The sequence below is a fragment of the Mandrillus leucophaeus genome, unplaced genomic scaffold, assembly GCF_000951045.1.
Source record: "Mandrillus leucophaeus isolate KB7577 unplaced genomic scaffold, Mleu.le_1.0 Scaffold117, whole genome shotgun sequence".
Classification (NCBI taxonomy): domain Eukaryota; kingdom Metazoa; phylum Chordata; class Mammalia; order Primates; family Cercopithecidae; genus Mandrillus; species Mandrillus leucophaeus.
In genome coordinates, this window is record NW_012099987.1 from 1,373,097 (window position 1) to 1,392,975 (window position 19,879).

General features: G+C 44.0%; 1 protein-coding gene across 5 annotated transcripts in view; it reads right to left on the reverse strand.

The window, feature by feature from the left end:
• BLNK (B-cell linker) overlaps positions 1-19,879 on the reverse strand; it is a 77,619-nt gene that overhangs the window by 11,024 nt on the left and 46,716 nt on the right. For 2 of the 5 annotated variants that reach the window (XM_012000113.1, XM_012000103.1), the window contains exons 6-11: positions 18,898-19,061; positions 11,453-11,534; positions 10,129-10,197; positions 5,080-5,149; positions 3,131-3,158; positions 2,285-2,327 (exon numbers count right to left, since the gene is read on the reverse strand). In XM_012000113.1, coding sequence (XP_011855503.1) covers positions 2,285-2,327; positions 3,131-3,158; positions 5,080-5,149; positions 10,129-10,197; positions 11,453-11,534; positions 18,898-19,061 — 456 coding nt within the window. The remainder of the gene's footprint in view (positions 1-2,284; positions 2,328-3,130; positions 3,159-5,079; positions 5,150-10,128; positions 10,198-11,452; positions 11,535-18,897; positions 19,062-19,879) is intronic. The other 3 variants (XM_012000108.1, XM_012000120.1, XM_012000129.1) reach the window with 2 other exon arrangements.

Sequence of the window (19,879 nt, forward strand, 5' to 3'; positions counted from 1 at the left end):
ACATGTCTTTTACTGGGATGCCATGGATCTGTGCACTTGCCAGTTTGCTGAGGTACTTGTGCTTCGAGGACCAGGACTCATTCCCAGCAGTGTTACAGGTACATCCTACCACCTCTGCGTTCATCCACTGGCAATGTACATACAGACTGAACCCACAGGCCCTGAAACTTTAAGTGTGTGAGTATAGGTGGAAGCCAGAAGATGAGAACATTTTAGCCACCCTCTAAACAACTCACCCTCTACTTTCCATGTGGCCTCCACACAGGTGGAGATAACACCCTGGTGGGTCTTGATTAGTCATAAGACATGGTATAAGCAGTGTGTTACTGATAAGAGGCATACTACTGAGTTCACAAATGATCTCTTTTTGCAAAATTAATTGGATCAAATTCAAGGTTATCCCTATAATAATGTAAATCTCACTTGCATTTCACTGTGTTTTCCTGAGCAGAAGAGGAAAGGGTGGGAAATGGGCATAAACCTGAAGTGTAAGAAATTTATGTTGAAGCCCATGGTGAACTCTACTGCTGAACCATTCATAAATGTGATCATAAATTATTTTAATACTTTACTCTCCCTCAAATTTGCCCTTGGGGAGTAGGTTGTGTTAAAATCTTGGTATGTTCATGTGTGAGTCTCTGCATGGAAGAAAAGTCTGAGAACTACAGAAACCCCAAAGAAATAAAAGTAGTAAGAACTCAAAGATTCAAATAAATGGTAAAAAAGACGTCAGGGTTTCTTACCATTCAGTGGTGCACTAAAGCTTGGAAACCTTGAACCTCTGAAGATTGTATTTTGAATTTGTGGCAACTTACTTTAAACCTCTATGTTAGAGGTTTTGCTCATGATGTTAAAACTTGGTAATTTCAGAAGGAGAAACAATGAACACCTTAGGTCTTGCCAGCCTATAAGCTTTGACCACACCTGCTTTGCCTCCGCCATCCTGAATCCTTCCTAGACTAGTAGAGGCCAGTCCCTCGCTTTGCATTTGGATGGCCATTGCCTATGCTCTTGAAATAAATAACAAAGGAGGGGGCATGCCTGGCAGGCTCCTGTACTGGGAGCCCTTTGAGAATGAGGACACCTAAGCAGCAGGGAACATGCCATGGGCCCCACTTCTCTCCTGGGTTTTGGAGGCTCTTGTAGCCAAGAAGTCTGCACAGGGTCGTACTTACTTCCTACAGATGCTCAGAGCCCCTGAGGTCACTATCACTCCACAACCCGGACTCAGCAGGTCTGAGAGGCTGCAAGGAATGGAAGGACAGAAAAGACAAAAGCCTCAAAGGGAAGGCAGAAGAAAGCAATATGGCAGGAAAGGGGTGATGCCTCAGAAATAGCCTAGGGAAGCAAGATGTGGGAGACAGGATGAAAAAACCTAACGGCATCATTAAAGCAGAGAGGTGAGTTGTAGTGCACGCTCAGAAAAGATCCACTGTCCATCATCAGAGAAATGAGAGCGCTTTATGTAGATGTACACACATTAACCCAGGGAAGGGGAGAATACTCACTACATTTTTAACCCAGGGGATCTTCAAGTATGGAATTAAATGGGTACAGGGCAGGAACTTCTATATAATGTTTTAAGTGTTGATATTATAGAAGATTCTTCTATTTTTTCACGATAATTTCCAAACACAATTTTTTTAAATATGGGCAGTTTCTAAAAATATATATAAGATTTTTGAGTGATGATAAAGGAAGAAATTCTAAATTACTCAGGAGGCTGAGGCAGAAAGACAGCTTGAGCCCAGGAATTTGAGACTGCAGTGAGCTATAATTATGCACCACTGCACTCCAGTCTGGGCTACAAAGCGAGACCCTAACTCAAAAAAAAAAGGAAGAGAAGAAAAGCGATTGAAGATATACTAAGAAGACAGACATATGAACTTTGAAAACATTATCTTGAAAACTTAGCAAAAGAATTTGTTCAAATAAACAGATTTTTAAAATTTTCATTACTTTAAGTAAGCTATTAGTTCTAAAACATGTGAATAGCTCTACATTAGTTTTCAAATCTATGTAAGGTCCTAGCACTATTTCCTGGCAAGTCATATCTGTCTGCCAACAGGCAGGTTTTTGCATGCATTCTGTAGCCTACTCTAAAGATGCTAAGGTTCTGAGCTAGTTTTGCTGTTCATTGCTCATTACGAAAACTATTTTGTTTAGAAAATTGAGTTTCATGTTACAATTGCCCCCAAAATAATGTAATAAATGTGTATATGCAAATCCTTAATTAAAATAACTTTTAGAAGATGTGCTCATCCTTCAAAATAATAGATTTTACCTTCACAAACACTTGAAGTATTCTGTTGAGAGGCAACTGGAGTCTATGTAAAAGACAAAAAGGCAAGGATATTCAATATAGCAGAATGTGGAAATAAATGTCAGAGCAATATTATTAAAATAAATATTTTGGGAGCACTTTTCTTTGATGCATTGCTATTCTTTCAATCCCAACAACAATTACAAACCCACAGTCCCTAGCCCAACCTTTGCGTTAAGCAACAAACAGCTGGAAGGAGCAATGTCACTGCGGTGCAGAAACCTCCCTGCTTTGTCAACAGGGTTGATGGAAATCATGACCCCCCAGCAGCTGCCACATAGTAGCCCATGTACAGCAGGCATCTGACATCTGCTTTGGTCTCATGACCCCACCTTCCGTGTGTTTGCTAAATGATTGTAAAGGTCAGGCTTCACAGTAGGGACTAGGTCCAGGTGGGCTCCCCTTACATAGTGTCGTGGCCCAGGTTCACCATGTTCTGGCCAGAATCTGAGTTCAGTGAGGCCTATGTGTGCCTAGCACAAAGGTCTACCATTAACTGTGGTGGGGAGTGGACACAGGGGCTTCCTATGGGGAGGGCAGGGAACCTGGCTGCCCCTCTGATCTGCTGCACACACTCAGTGAAGCTGCCGGGATCAAGTGAGGATGAGCTCCTTCTATGCCCCAGGGAGGGGCATCCTCCCTGGCTACCTGAGGATCTGAAGCTTCTCTTGGACTGCTTGGGCAGCAACTTCAGTTGCTAAGATTGCTGTGTGCACCATAGCTGGAAGCATTTTCAACTTTAAATAAATGGATAAGAATAAACACTGCAGGAAATTTGAAGCACTTTTAAATGCAAAATTAACTTACTGTCTTCAGTGGTGTCATTGGTTTTTTCCTGGGGAATAAAAAGAGATGAGCTTTGTTAAAACATAACGAAGACAAAATGGAGCTATTTACCATTATTTTAGTCTCAAATGTAAGCTAGAATTATGAAAGCGATACGAGTGTGTAGAAGACTGTCCTTGCAAGGTGGAGAGGGATGGAAGTGGGATTTAGTTATGATCCTCCTAGGCTCAGACAGAGTCTGCTGACAGATGGGGAAGGGGTCAACTGGGGATAAAGTAGGGCACCAGTTGCCAGGGAATCGGCAGAACTGGACTCTTGCACCAGTTGCACTAATTACTCGGCGGGTGACCTTGGGCCTCTTTGTCTTGGGTGTGAGGTTAGATTCCTCACCTGTCAACTGAGGACCGGGATCAGTATTTTCAGTGTTTCTGTGGAGCCCCCTCTTCCCCAACAGCTCCCTGTAGGGGTTACTGTCCAGGACAGAGGGTAGAGGTAAGACAGTGGTCCAGCAGGTGAGGTTGCAGCCACGCTTGCCCGCTCCAGCTTCCTCCCTGTCTCTAGGGGCTGTTCTCCACTGGTCTGTGCAGGCTTTCTTTCAGAGAGATCCAAGACCAAAACAAGTTTGAAAACCACTGATGTGTGGTCCTGAAGGTACTTGCCTGCACTAACATTCTAGTTTGCAAAATGATTCAGGTTCTGGAGCTTCTGAAAGTCGAGATGTCTTGTGGAACACTGTAAGTCAATGAACTCAAGATTCCAATAGAGACTGGAGTCTAATATTGATAAGGTTGTATGCTGCTTTTCTCTGTGTTAAATTTCTTAATTTAAAAACCCTCACCATGTCTCTCTCTTGCTCTGTTTTTGGCTGAGAGTTGAAGTGTGGGGGAAGAACACAAGAATTCCTGAGCACCTGTAAGATGCCTGGCACTGGGTTAGGCTCCTCACTTGTTACTTAAACCTTACAGTGACATTTTAAGGTGAGGAAACTGAGGCTCAGAGAGACTAAGTAACTCGCACAAAGTGATATAGCTGAACTAAGAGAGACGTGTGCAGAGTTTTGGTTAACAAACTTTTAACATGGAGGCTTTCTTTGGTTTACACAGAGGCAGAAATAAGATTAGAGCCATGCAGGCCAGATTTAGACATATTTAAATTTGCTTTCCAAATAACCTGTTGAGCCAACATAATTTTATGGGGTGATGTTTGTAATATTAACACATGACAATCCTCACCTGACTGTTTACAAAGCCCTTCTAAATTCAATAAGAAAGAATGACTGTCACTTTCGAGAGGAAACTCAGTGGTATGGCTTTGATGGAGCGCCCTGGTCTGACCAGCACATGGTATATATCTGCACACTTATTTGTAGACGGTAAAACTGAGGAGTAGAAAGTAAAGACAAAATCTGCTAGAGACTCTGAAAATGATTCAGGTGCTGGAGCTTCTGAAAGTCGGGGTGTCTTGTGGAACACTGTAAGTTAGTGAACTCAAGACTTAACTAAAACTTCACAGGAGGAAATACTCCTATATTTATTTATTTATTTATTTGAGACGGAGTCTTGCTCTGTTGCCCAGGCTGGAGTGTGGTGCTACAATCTCAGCTCACTGCAACCTGCAGAGGTTCAAGTGATCCTCCCACCTCAGCCTCCCAAGTAGCTGGGATTACAGGTGTGTGCCACCATGCCTGGCTGATTTTTGTATTTTTAGTAGAGACGGGGTTTTGCCACGTTGGCCAGGCCAGTCTTGAACTCCTGGCCTCAAGTGAGCTGCCCGCCTCGGCCTCCCAAAGTGCTGGGATGAAAGGCCTGAGCCACCACACCTGGTTCGTTTGATGTTAGCAGGGCTCCTTACTCTTGGTCCAAGTTGCAGCCTGCCATGGGGAGAACTTCTAATGAAGTCAACGGGGCAGTGGGGTATCACCATCCTCATTCCCCAGATCTCAAAAGCTGCTTCCTGCAACAGGTACTTACCCGGCCCGTGGCAACGGGGATGGCGCAGCTGGTGAAGGTGACTTGGTTTCCCAGGCCCCACTGTTTCGACCTGCACAAACATATACACTACTCAGTCCCCAAGTCCTGAACCAGGGGCTGATGGTCACAGTGAGGCTGGCCTTTCTGGCAGGCTCAGAAATATTCGCACACATTGTGTTGCTTTCAGGTAAGCACATATAGGTAGTTATATTGAAGCTATTAAGGAAAACCTGTGGGCAAAGGTGATGACACATTTTAAAAGTGTCAGTGTATAAACTTAGAACTGGGATGGGGATTAGGGACTCCACCTTAATATTTCTAAAAGACTTTCCCCTTACCCGCACCACCCCCCACCCCCTGCCCCATGGGGCAAGTCCTGAGCCCACTGATTCTGAGAACTCAGTGAGGACTCCCACAGAGGTCCTTGAGGAAGGGAGCCAACAGCTCACACCTGCATCTGTGCACACTGCATAAATGTGCACGGCAGAGGTGCCCAGAGACAGAGGCTCCAACCCACCACTCCTGACACATTCAGACACTGCTCCCTTATAAGCACACTTAAATACAGTAAATGCCTCTAACTTCACATTTGGAGGATATTTACTCATTCATCTCAGAGTTCTCAGGGCCTTTGCCCACAGGTTTTCCTTAATGGACAAATTGAGACAAGTGCAGTCTGCTGCCCAAATCTCATCTTCTCAAGTCATAGAAGGGACCTGAAGGGTCTTGTCCCCTGCACCCAACCTCCCTTCCTGTACCTGAAGATAGATGCCAGACAATCACTGTGGGGGAGGAAGTGAGAGAGAGGCAGGATGGATCTTCACCGTGGGACAGAGGGCAGGCCAGGAGGGGAGAGGCCAGAACTGAGCCAGTCCCCTCAGCATCCCCTGGCTGCCTCAGACATGATGCTCACCTGCTTGGACACCATTGCTCAGTGAGACCAAGGGGGCTTTTCATGAGGCTCTTCATTAATTTAACTGAATAAATGTTTTGTTAAGAACTTACTACACATATAAGTCCACAATTCCCCCTACTTTTGTTTTTCTGGGTCTTGTTCTGTCACCCAGGCTGGAGTGCAGTGAGGTGATCACAGATTACTGGAGGCTTCAAACTCCTGGACTCAAGTGATCCTCCCCACTAAGCCTCCTGAGTAGCTGGGACTACAGGCGTGCACGACCACACCTGGCTAATTTTTTATCAAGATGAGATTTTGCCATGTTGCCCAAGCTGGCCTTGAACTCCTGGACTCAAACCATCTACCTGCCTTGGTGTCCCAAAGTGCTGGGATTACAGGCGTGAGCCAGGGTGCCCAACCTTCAATTCCTACTGGACTTACAGGGCATACTCTGCAAGTACAGGCTGGACCTGCTGCCCTCAGTCTGTACTTTCTTAGTTTGTGAGATAGAGCACAGATAAGCACACATTGAAGTAATAATCCATTACCAAGGATTATCGAGGACTTGGTACATGTAAAGCCCTTGAAGGTACCGTGTTAGGGGCAGAGGAAGAGGTGAAGAAGCAGACATAGGACTCTGCCCTCTCAGAATTTATAACAGGGAAGATATGTGCACCCCCGTATCATCTCATCCAAACACAAACAAGAAAAAGAAAAGGCCTCAAAAAGTATTGAAATAGAGACCAGGAAGTTCCTTCCCATGTGTGTCACTGGAGAGAGGCCCCCAGACTTCCACTCAGAGCCCACTGACTCTTTTCCTAAACCCTCATGGGTGGGAACAACAGCAAAAAGTGGGTGGTGTGGATTGTACCCGGTGGCCTTCCCCAGCACCCCGGGAAGCAGTGCCCCCTCCATGACAGCTCTGTCTTCCACGGCACCTGAACTGGGTCTGATTTTTTGAAACATTTTGGAAAAGAGATTGCATTTGGAATGCTTACATTTCATGTGACAACATGAAAACAATAAACTGAAATGTCACTGGAATGTGTAGTAGGAGTCTCACTGTGTTTAAGTGGCTGGTGTATCAAATTGAATACTTAAGACTGACACTGTTAAAGTACCCTTGACTACTCATAGAATTTGATGGAAGATCTCGGGGAAGCGGAACAAAATCTTGTCTGAAAAATAAGGAAGTAGAAAGAAGGTCTAAGTCTGAATTTCTCACTTCTGAAATGCTGAGGGCTCATTTGACCACTATATTATCTTTGTCAGACCTCCCGCCTGACTTTTCTACTATGCTTCCCTTTCTTGCATATCTCAGAATAGTCTGCCAAAACCTTCCTTTCCCTTTCCCTCCCTATAAATAACTTCTGGTGATAAGAGGACAGCATGAGCACTGGTGGAAAGCCTATGGTCTTGCCTCAGGAAGACAGAGTTCTAAGGAAGGATAGAGCATGTCTCCTCTGTTTCATGGGCCAGTGACCCATGAAACAATATCGTTCCCTGAGAATATCTGCCAGAATGGTCATGGATCAAGGCAGGTTGAACAAGGGATTCTGAATAATAACAATAATAATAACAAAGCACTAGCATTTTATGAGTGCAAGTTATCTATAGTGAGTCACTGAATTCTCATGATGTCTACTCATGATACCCCTAGGTATAGGTGCCGTTTTATCAGAGGAAGAAACTAAGAAACAGAGATGACTTCGCCTGTTCAAAGTCTGGCACCTAGCAAATGTCAGAGCCAGGACCTGAACTATTTCATTTCTTCCCCCCACCCCCCGTAGGTGCTCCCACCTGTATGTGACAATCACATAACCAGGACATTATTTTCTTGTTTAGATTTCCTTTCTTCATCTGATGTCTCTAGTATTAAAATACAGCTATACCAGGTTAATAGCAAACTTATGAGTAATAAATCCAGCTGGTTAATGCCCCCTGGGTGATTCTTTAACTATTTAATACAACCAGTGTTTGAGGACTCATTCACCCTCTCAACCAACTGACCCCTCCTCAGTCTCGGCACCTCCCCTGAGCCAGATCCTGGGGTAGGCCCTGGAAACAGCTGTGAGCAAAGAAAGACAGAAATCTCAGGGCATGTGCAGGGCACTACAGGGATCTGCCCCAGCATGGGGCCAGGTAAAGCCTCCTGAGCAATGACATTGAAGGCAAGGTCTTCAAGGAGCTTGCAGTGTACTTAGGAAGCGATTAGACAGAGACACAAAGTAATTAGGGAATAAGTACGGGCTAAGTGTAAGGGGAAAGAGACTTCCTGCAAAGGAGAGCTCTCCGAGGGCTACAGAAATCAGAGGAGGCTTGCTGGAGGTGGAGGCCTCAAGCTGGGCCTTGAAGGATGGGTAGGATTAGGTGTCCTAAAAGTGAGAACACAAAGACCAAGAAGCAAGACCCATGAAATACAGGCTGATTGGAGTACTGGGTGTGTTTTAGGAACAGGAGGTCCTTGTAAGGCAAGTAGAGCTTTGTAAGAGGCAAACACCAGATATTAGTAATCTATTTCTCTAAAGGAGGGTTGAAGTCTTCATTTATTTATTTGTTAAAGGGTTTTCTGTTCCAGTAACAACAGCCCTCATCCTGAGTTATCGGGAGTTAGGAGTCTCCATTTCGGCTGGGGCCTAAGCAACCTGGTCACGATATTTTAGATTGGCATGTTGACCTTTGCCTCCCGAGAGGGTAAGATGAGCTGGCTAAGATGGCTCTGAGCTCCACTCCCCATATATAAAGCGCTTGTGGGTTCTCAGGAGAGGATAAGAAAAACCAGAACTTGTGAAGAAAGTGAGTAATTTCATAAGAAATGAGTCCAGGAAAAGGTTTTTAAAATACTCGACTCTTCTTTCATTTTCTATCAAGGAGCCTGTCTCCGGAAGCAGAGCTCAGCCTCTCAATGACTTGTGTTCAGCTCTGTGAGAGAAGAAAGTGTATGTGTACGAATATGTGTGTGTGTGTGTGTGTGTGTGCGCGTGCGCGCATATGTGTGCCTAGGGGAGAGGGACGAGGGGAGAGAGAGAGAGGAAATGCCCGTGAGAATGCTGGAGAGCAGGCTCCTATACCTCTCTGTGCTGCTCATGGGGGTCATGGGTACCCCTCAGTGTCTTGGGCTCAGCCTTGGGAGTTGCCAAAACCTATAGGAGCAACCAGGAACATTTATGGTTTGGTGGTAGAGGTGACGTGGCAAAAACTAGCTTTGTGGTGAGATGAAACTGGTAACATCTGGAGGAGTTCAGCAGCTCAGTCCTTGTCATGGAGGAGAGTTGAGAGGCAGGGGTGTGGCCGGTGGACTGCTGCAGATGAGAAGGTACAAGGTGGCTGAGTAAAGAAAGCCCGGACTAGGGTGGTCACAGCTAAAATGGAATAGCAAATTCAGGAGAAATAAAAGCAGGATTTGGAGTACGTGGCCTGGAGGCTGTACACATTGAGAAACAGGGGTGCCCACAGGGAAGGGAGGAGTGAGTTTAGAGTCCTGCGTGGGAGCATCAAGGTGTTTCGAAGGGAAGTCAGGTCGGGTTGGATGCCAGGGAGTTACCAGTGTAGACTTGAGACATGAAGCCAGATTACTCGATGAACCCTACAGAAGTGAAAAATCATTCTCTCTCCTCAGCACTCAGTGTGTGCCAGGCACTCATTAAGAGTTTCACATGCAGCAGAATTCTCCTGTCACAGAGTAGGGGCTATGAGCACCATTTACAGACAAGAAAATCTGATACTTGGAGAGGCGGAGTACAAGCTCAAGGTGGCATAGCTGGTGACGGGGCACACTGGGGTTCCAACCGAGGGCTGTCTGGCTCAAAACCAAGCTTGTAACCATCATGATGTTCTGAAAGAACTGAGGGTTGAGGGCTGAGGGCTAAACTCTGAGACCCCCTCAGTCAAGGGAGGGGACACGGAGAAGCCAGCAAGGTGCCCAGGAAGGTAAGGTGAAAACCAGAACTTGTCTAGCAGATGCCAAAATGCCTGGGGAAATGGCCGCTTCCACACACGTGCCACTAGACAGTGCATGAGGGTGAGGACTGGCCTTCTGTTCCCATTATTAAGACATTTGCAAATACAAGTGATTACTTCTTCAGAGTTCATCTGAGTTGTTTTTCTTATTTGAAATAGACATAAAAGCAAACCAAAACACATATACACTTTACCTGAAGCTGTTCCTGGAGGAGAGGCGGGCGTTGAGGAATTTGGCTTGGTTGATCTATTCACCATGGGAGCTTAAACACAGAAATATACATATACATATATATAAAACCATTACAGATACATGCCATTGAGGGAAAGTCACACTCAGGGAAAAATGATGACCAGACCAGAGAATTTGCAAAGAATGGGAGACACACTTATTAGACACACAAACCAATAAAAGAAGTCTTCTCAGAAGAAACATCTTTAGAATGGAAATATCAATGACAGATTCATAATTTGATATATTATTATTTGATTATTTGATGATAGAGATCTTGTTAAAGTGAATAATGGCTTGGAATTTCATTTGCCAAATGGGAAGTCTAAGAGAGAAAGGAGTTTTATTGTTTTTGTTTTTCATCAAGAGTGTATTGAACCGCTTCCTGGAGGGGCCCAATTAATACCTCCACCTCCCCTACCAGATGCAATACACACCATTGCTCTGGGAGTTCAGGGGTTTTTTCTTTTCTTTTCTTTTCTGTTTTTTTTTAAGAGGGGTTGGAAGGAGGGAATGTGTATTTGTTGTTTTGTGGTAATCGATGGCTTGGGAATTCAGGTAGGTCTTGAAGCTGTTGGTGATAGGTACGGAGTATGGGAGAGGGATGCTACATGATGGCGGACTAAAACCTGAATATGGCTACCATGGAGTTGACAGTAGCAGATGAGCAATGTTACCTGCAGAGGTATCACTTGTACTGGATCATATTCTCCATAGTAACTATATTCAGAGTAAACATAGCTTGTTTTCATGCCTAATCTTATGTAGCACTGGCTTTTTAAGATAATTCATTTGTCATAGCATTTGTTGTCCTGTGCAGGGTTAACAGATGAAATGTTTCTCGTAGGCCTAACATACTACTAAATTTAAAGAGCCAGGACTCAGGGCATATTTCACTCTTTCATTTTTTTGCTCTTCTGCAGAAACTGTTCTTGGTGCAGTGTTTACAAGGCCAACATGGTGGCTTGCGACATTGTATTAGGTTTTATGAGAAATCCATTTAAAGCGAGGGCAGCTGAAGAGAACTACCCAGGTGCTTTCATAATTTGAGATGGGAGGATTAAATCATGGAAGAGGAAAGAGAAGGCGGGGAAGGGCTATGACACAGAAATGGGTTGTCACTGATGGTGTCTGCCCAACCAGCCAAAGCAGCACACACCGTGGCCCAGGGGAGAAAGGCCTGGACACTGTCATTTCTGAGCCTCTTAGAACTTACTACCAAATACTCTTGTATATCCCCATCAGCTGCTAAAAATTTTCAGGTGCTTAAGGTGACAAACTCTTACCTCTTTCAGGTGGAGGTGAACTGCTTTCTGTGGGATGAATATAGTTTTCATCATTATCTTCTACGGGGACCACATAATCAGCCTAAAAGAAATATAAAACTGAATAAGAAGAATGCTGTACATTCATAGTTGACTGTATGGGAGAGAGTGATTTTTTAAAAAAGCATTACTGAGATGCAATTCACATACCATAAAATTCTACTATGTAAATTGTACAATTTGGTGACTTTTAGTATATTCACAGATGTATGCAACCATCACCACAATCTAATTTTAGGACATTTTTATCACCCCAAAAAGAAACCTTGCATCCATTAGTCACTCCCCATCCACCACTCCCTTGACCTACTCAACCACAAATCTGCCTTCTTTCTCTATAGATTTTGCACATTCTGGACATTGAATATACATGGAATCACACCATCTGTAGTCTTTTGAGACTTCTTTCACTTAGTATAATGTTTTCAAGGGTTTCCTGTGGTATAGTATGTGTGACAACTCCAGCCTTTTTTATGGCCAAATAATATTCTATTTTATGAGTATCCCACATTTGTTTATCCATTCATCAGCTGATGGACATTTGAGCTTTTTTCCACTTTTTGGCTGTAATGAATAATGATGTCATGACTATCCATGTACAAGTTTTTGTGTAGACATGCGTTTCTCTTGGGAATATCCTAGAGGTGAAATTGTTGAGTCATATGGTAGCTCTATGTTAAACAGTCAGAGAAACTGCCAAACTGTTTTCCAAAGACGCTGCACCATTTTTCATTCCTGCCAGCAATGTATGAGGGCTCTAGTTTTTCCATATCCTTACCAACACTTGTTATCATCCTTTTTATGACAGCCATCCTTGTGAGTGCAAAATGGTATCTCGTTATAGTTTTGATTTGCATTTCCCTGATGACTAATGATGTTGAGTAACTTTTTATATACTTATTGTCATTTTTTGTATATTCTTTGGAGACATGTCTGTTCAAATCTTTGCCCATTTTTAATTGGGTTGTTTATCTTTTTATTGAGTTACAAGAGTTCTCTATATATTCTAGTTACAAGTTCGTCATCAGATATACAATTTGCAAAACTTTTCTTCTATTCTATAGGTTGCTTTTTTACTTTCTTTCTTTCTTTCTTTTTTTTTGAGACTGAGTCTCGCTCTGTCTCCCAGGCTGGAGTGCAGTGGCATGATCTCTGCTCACTGCAAGCTCCGCCTCCCGGGTTCACGCCCTTCTGCTGCTTCAGCCTCCCAAGTAGCTGGGACTACAGGCGCCCGCCATCATACCCGGCTGATTTTTTGTATTTTTAGTAGAGACGGGGTTTCACCGTGTTAGCCAGGATGGTCTCAATCTCCTGACCTCATGATCCGCCTGCCTCAGCCTCCCAAAGTGCTGGGATTACAGGCATGAGCCACCGCGCCCTGCCCGCTTTTTTACTTTCTTATTGGTTTCATAGGTGGCACAAAATGTTTAAATTTTGAAGTCTGTTTTATTTATTTTTTCTTTTATTGCTTGTACTTTTGGTGTCAAATCTAAGAAACCATTGCCCAACCCAAAGCCATAAAGACTCATACCGGTGTTTTCCTCTAAGAGTTTTAGAGTTTTAGCTCTTATAGTTAGGTCTATGCTACATTTTCAGTTAATTTTTGTGTATGATGTGAGATTAGAAGTCCAATTTCATTCTTTTGCCTGTGGATACATCTAGCACCATTTACCTAGCACCATTTGTTTTAAAAAAATATTTCTCCATTGAATCGTCTTAGCACTTTTGTCAATAATTAAATGACCATAAATGTAGGCAGGGAGGGATTTCATATTGACAAGACACAAATGAGGTAACCAGATTTCAAAAGTGGTTTTTACCACCTGCCCTAGTGGGCAGCCAAGAAGGGTACTGGGAGAAACAAAATCAAAAAGTTATTGCCAGGTGTTCTAAGTACTGTACATGTTTTTTTCCTCATGTAATCCTTCTAACAACACAATAAGAGAGGTACCACCATTGGCTCCATTTCCAGATGAAGAACCTGAGGCACAGAAAAATTAAGTAGTTTGCTCAAGTTGTCAAGTTTAAAAGTGGTAGACCCAGACAGGCACAGTGGCTCATGCCTGTAATCCCAGATCTTTGGGAGGCTGAGGCAGGTGGATAGATAGAGTCCAGGAGTTCAAAACCAGCCTGGGAAACATGGTGAAACCCTGTCTTTACAAAAAGTATAGAAAAATTAGCCAAACATGCTACTCTGGAGGCTGAGGTGGGAAGGTTGCTTGAGCCCAGGAAGCTGAGGCTGCAGTGAGTTGTGATCGCGCTTGGCAACAGAGTGAGACCTTGTCTCAAAAAAAAAAAGTGGTAGATCCAGCATTTGAACTCAAGCAGTTCAATAATTTAGCACCCATACTTTTATCCACCACATTCTAGTACGTTCCATCCTCCCCCTCTTTTTTCTGTCTTATCTACCCTCTCTTCATTTAATTGCTATTTCTTATCTCTTTCTTCACCTCTGAAGCTGACCAAGAGGCACCAGAGAGTTCTACTCACATATCTCAATCTGCAGTTGTGTTTAGAGATGATCTGGCTGAGGGAGGTGAGGCTTTGCATACAGACCTGGGAGGAAATCTGTGCTTGGGTCTTTTCTAGATGTATGACCTGTTGGGGAGTTAATTGCTGAATCATCGGAAGTTCTCCTGGATTCTGCCATTCAGAAGTGGGCACTTGCTTCTCTGTGGCACAGGGAACCTGGTCCTCATCTCTGCTTCATCTCTGGCCCTACAGTGTCAAACTATGAACTCCTGAAGGACAGGGCCTTCTCTTTCTCTGTATTTGTGTTTCCAGTATCTGGCCAAATGCCTCTCTGAATTGAATTGAAATTGACTAACCCAATAGCCAAAGCTGGGATGGGCTGACTTAGCAGCTTTGAATAACGGGATGTTGGGTGGCTGCAGTATCCCTGCAGGACCCTTTTGAGTCCGTGGGTCCACCTTTTTGGATTCATTAGCAGCCAGAGTGACATGCTTTATCAGAACCCAACTTCTCTTCTAGGGGTTAGTTCCTATAAAAGGAGAGGTTGAGCCCCCAGGAGGCATGCCACCCTCTTAAACCCTGTAGTCAACAAAATCCTTAAACATCCTATATCTGAACACAGAATATTGGTATTGACACTTGGCAATGATGCCTGAATGGATATAGGGAAGTTGGAAGCTCCAGGCCCTAACCTAGTCCTACTTAACCACTTCAAAATTTATTCTTTCTTCTGTATTCTCAATTTTGTACTTGTTTTGTTCTGCAGGGTTTGATTACAGAAAATGTTTTTATCTGCAGTGTTTAGAATCTGAGCTGTTTAGAGTCATGATGATATAGGAGTTAAGAAAAAATTACTTAGGCAGATAGTGAGAGTAAGATGTCCTTGGTAAGGTTTTCCTTTTAATAAAAAGCAGCCCCAAATCGTTTGCTTTTCTAACAAAGAGCAGCCTGTAAAATCAGGCTGCTGATAGAGACAAGCAAGTTGGAAGCTTGCATGGGTGAATGCTGGCAGTTGTGCCAATAGGAAAATGCTACCTGTGCCTATGCATGATCAAAACAGTGGCTCTGTCTTCCCTTCTCTTTGCCAGCCACCTGTACACTAAGGAGCAGACAAGACGGCACTGGCCAAGTAGAAAACCCATTTGTATAATAAGATTAGGGTGGGGCGACCAGCCTCTTCTGCACCATGTAAATGTCACTCCTGATCAAACCAATCTATGGGCCCTATGTAAATCAGGTATCTCCTCCTGAAGCCTGCCTATAAAATCTGCTGTGGTCCACCACAGGCCCGGTTTTCCTTTTAGGATTCCACTGTCTTACGAGAGAGAGAGATGCTGTCCTCTCTCCTGTCTATTAAACTTTATGCTCCTTAACCCACCCACACGTGTCTATGTCATTAATCTCAGTGCGAGACATGAATCCCAGATATGTACCCCAGACAACGATGCCACTTCAGTGATATTTCTGGAATGGAGACATTTGTATTCGCAAAGAATGATAGGAAAAAAAGACTTGATCCAGTCTCAACAAATTCTATTTGTAGTGTCTGCCCAACTCTCTCATCTTTATAGGGTTTTAGGAGAAGGTATGTACAATGTATATTCCCAACATTGCAATTCAATGCTTTAATGTTGTTATTGCTGAAATAAGTAAGTGATGAAGAACCATCATATTTTATATCCTTTATTAGGATATCATGTGGTCTTATTGACCACTTTGACATTGCTGCAGTGTTTTAATATCAACCCCCTTATTTCATGAACAAAACACAAAAACTTGACTTTAGTGAATCAGTGATTGGTCTTTCGAAGCCAGGTAGATTATTCTACTACCATCACCTACAGGTATTAGAAATCCTTCTTCAATTATTACAATGACATGATTCCAAATTAAAAATAGATTAAAAATCATCTTAGATCAACTCCAATGTTTAGATGTTTCAGTATTAATAAGACACTTGTCATAAGTGTTTACATGTTTGCCTCCCCCTAGGACTACAGATTTGAAAAATAGGAGTAACATGCATTTATCTTATTTTCACTTTCCCATTGGCTCATACCCTATTACTTAGCAGGAGTCATTTTGATTAGCTGTTAAATGCCCACATGAGCTGCATTCTCTTTACCACTCATATGAGCATTTAAAAGCTTTACGTACATTATTTTATTGAATTCTTATAAAAATACCCTTTAAGCTAAGCATATTCCCTCTGTGACCTTGGACAAGTTTTTTTTTTAGCCCCTTTACACCTTTGTTTCCTCATCTGTAAAGTGGGGCTGATGATAGACTTCATGTGGTTGGTGTGAGGATTTAATGAGATAATGCACACAAAGTGCTCAGAACACCAGTGGATACACAGCATCCACCAAGTGTTAGCCACTCTCATTATAGCACAGATGCTTCTTCCCCCTAAATGTCTTTGCCCCACCTCTAGCTTTCTGTTTAGCCTGTATCTCTATATTTTGCCTATAACCTGTAGAACAGGGTTAAACATTTTTATTTATTCTGGTACTTGACTTCTTCTTTTCCCAACTAATGGTTCAGCCATATCTTAATGTTGACCTCTGTTTGTTTGTGTATTTGTTTTTACACCTCTTTCTTATATTGGCTCTCCATCTGCCCATTCCAGAACGCCCCCACCTTCTTGCTTCTCTTTTTCCCACTGGTGAAGACTTGTCTGAGCCATCTCCACGAGGCTGCTATTAGCAAACCTCTGCCTTGCCTCCCTGGGGTCCATTCTCAGTTATTTACAGAAATGAAGAGCCTTGCATAACCCACAGTATTCATTCGCATTCTGTATCTGAATTTGTGTCTTCATATGGGTTTGCCAAATGCTGAAATAATTTACAGTGAGACCCTAACAGCTGGTCTCCCCATCCTGTCCCCTCCCCTGCTCAGCTTCTTCTTGCCACCCTATTCGCACCCTTGAAAGGACAATGTCGCCTCTCAGGTGGGAGGAGTGTGCACAGGGTGAGGGTGTGTACTTGCACTGTATGTGTCGTGGGAGCTATGACAAATCAAAAAAGAGACCAGGGATTCACAGCCGAGAGTGGGGGGTGCCCTGGGGCACAGTTGCTTTGAGGCCACTGCTGGCCTGGTGTTGCCAGATTTCAGTTTTCAGAAGAAACTAGAAAACTGGATTTTGTCAAGAATCTAGAATATGGTAGAAAGGAATCCAACATGTATTAAACCCCTCTGTGTGTGAGGCACTGTATTTAGTGCTGTACATATGTTCTCTTATTAAATTCTCAAAATAACAGAGATGAGATGAAAAACAGACAAAAAGAAGTTGTCTAGCTTGCCCCAAATTATACACCTAGAAGGGCCAAAGCAGGAATTTGGGCCTAGATGCTGCCTCTATTTTGATTTAAAAGTCCGTCTTTTCCATCTCCTGCTGGGCTGCAAATTTTATAAAGGTGGAATGAAGATCATTTCACATGTGTGTAAGCCATAAGTTTTATCCTCTAGAGGCAAGTTATTTCTTAGAGAAGCTGCCGGCTGGTCTCTGTCCTTATTTAAAATGCAAGGACCTCTGGGAGCCATAACACATTAGGCTTTATCAGTTATTACAACAGTTTTGATGAGTTTATGTATTCATTTTCAAATAGCAGCAGTTCCATAGGGAAAATGACACACAAGCTCTAAGAGCTGAGAGGGGAGATTGAGGAGGTAAACCCAGAGTTGGATGCTGGGCCATCTGAAAAGGTGGGTCTCTGGACACCTGGTGGCAGTGGGGGTGGGGCAGCTGTGGGGAGGGAGGAAGTGAGAAGCAAGAGCTGTCAAAGGGAAGTCAGGGGTCAGTTCCTCCACAGGTTGTGCGGGGTACCTTACAGACTAGCTATCTCCATTGTACATCCTGGCCCATGTCACCCTCTGCATCTGAGAAGAGGAAAATGGAGGAGCAGAGAGAAAAGAAGGTGGAGGAAAGAAAGTAAGGTGGAGACAGTGTTACAGTGGGTATAATAGCTAGTCAGGCATGAGCAGGACAGGAGAGGGCTCCCCTGCCCCAGGAATGTCAGGAGACTATCAGGTGATTGTCAGGTGGTTGTTAATTGTCTCTCTAAAATAATAATTGGTCACAGCCAGCACCAGAGAAAGGCAGTCTCCCAATAGATAGAAAAAACCTGAAACTAGTGATGAGCAGTTTCCCAATAAGATCTCAGGAGTTGGGCAAGTGGGCTCAAGCATGCGCATTAAGAGGCAAAATGGCAGAGTTTAATTGGTATTTGACCTTCTAGAAACATTCAGCTGGTAAGGCAAGAGTGCCTCAAGGGAGTGTGCATACAACTCCGGTAAGCACACTGCACATGCTCACCTCCCAAATGCTAGCAGGCCACTGCACAAGCAGACAGCTCACACAAAGGAAGAATCGGGGAGAAGGGACACAAGACCCCAGAAGGGTGCCAGTGTTTAAAACCCCAAGTCAAAGGTCAAACAGCGCACTGGATCTCTCAAGTCATCCACTTGGCCCTCTTCTAAGTGTACTTGACTTCTTTTCATTCCTGCTCTGAAACTTGCCTTGGTCTCTCCTTCTGCCTTATGCCCAGGAGGCAAGAATTGAAGTTGCTGCAGACCCATATGGATTTGCTGTCGGTAACAACAGGACAGAGAAGCAAAGGAGAACAAAGAGAGGGGAAGAACATCTTAGGGAGGAAAGAAGAGATTCACAGGAAACCACAGCGAAGAAGGAGGGAATAATATGAGGGGCACAGACTCAGTATTGATATTTTACCATACACCTCTAGTAAACTGACATGCTTACAATAAGCCATTTTGGAGAAAACCAAGTCCCTTTGGTACAATAGTGGAGAGTGAGAGGGGACAGTCAATAGCAGGTTATAAAGAAGGAGGACAGCCAGCGGGCAGGCTGTCCTGGTCGCTTGCCCCGCCCCCTCTCTGTGTGCTGGGAAGCCTTTGGGACAGATTTACTTTACCTCATCCTCAAGGAGGCCTTTGGGTTTGGGTGGGACTCGAGGTTTCTGCAGAGCAGTCAGGGCCGGCAGGGTGGAGGTGAGCCTTGCTTTCTCTGAAGGCCAGCTGGGCTTACTGGGAAGTGTCTTGCTGAAGGGTGGGGAATGCCTCTGGCTTGATCGATTGTCTTGAAAGGAACAAACAAAAAACATAACATAAAAGAGGCTCCGGATCATTTCCTGGGTGGAAGCCATTGAGATCTAGAAAGTATAAAACCACAGGTGTCTATGTAGCCACAAATGATCCATGGGCATTCCTTGAAAGAGTAAAGTGAAATGTTAGGCCAAAAATTTCAACTGCCTATTGACTTAAACGACAAAAACTGGAAGAATGTCCTCATTAAAAATATCCTTCCAGGGCAGTGATGGTCACCCAGAGGTTCAGGAGAGCCAACAACCCAACACTTGGCCACACAGAGGGCATGGAAGCAGCACTGGTGGGTGCGGGGTGGGGGTGAGGTGCTTCTGGCTTTTAAATATGCCAAGGTCTAGGTTCCACCCCAGCCTGGCAATGTCTGAACTTCTCAGGAGGAGTCTGGCATTACAGGTTGGAAAAGTTCCCCAGGTTATGCTAAAGCGTATCCAGGTGGTGATTATTCATGTGGGTCAACCTCCATGCTCCTTCCCTCAGTGATTTCGCTCCATTCACAGGGAATCTGTGGGATCCCTTTGGTCCAGGACTGTCCTTCTCAGCAGGTATCAGAAAAGGAGTCAGGCTCTAAGGCCAACTGGGTCTGAGTTCTGCCCCTTGCTCAGCCACTCACTAGCTGTGCTCTTTGGGGCTGGTTAGTCAACCTCTCTGGGACTCACATTCTTCACTGTTATTTTTAATTTTTTATTTTTTTGAGACAAAGTCTCACTCTGTTGCCCAGGCTAGAGTGCAGTGGCGTGATCTCTGGTCACTGCAACCTCTGCCTCCCAGGTTCAAGCAATTCTCCTGCCTCAG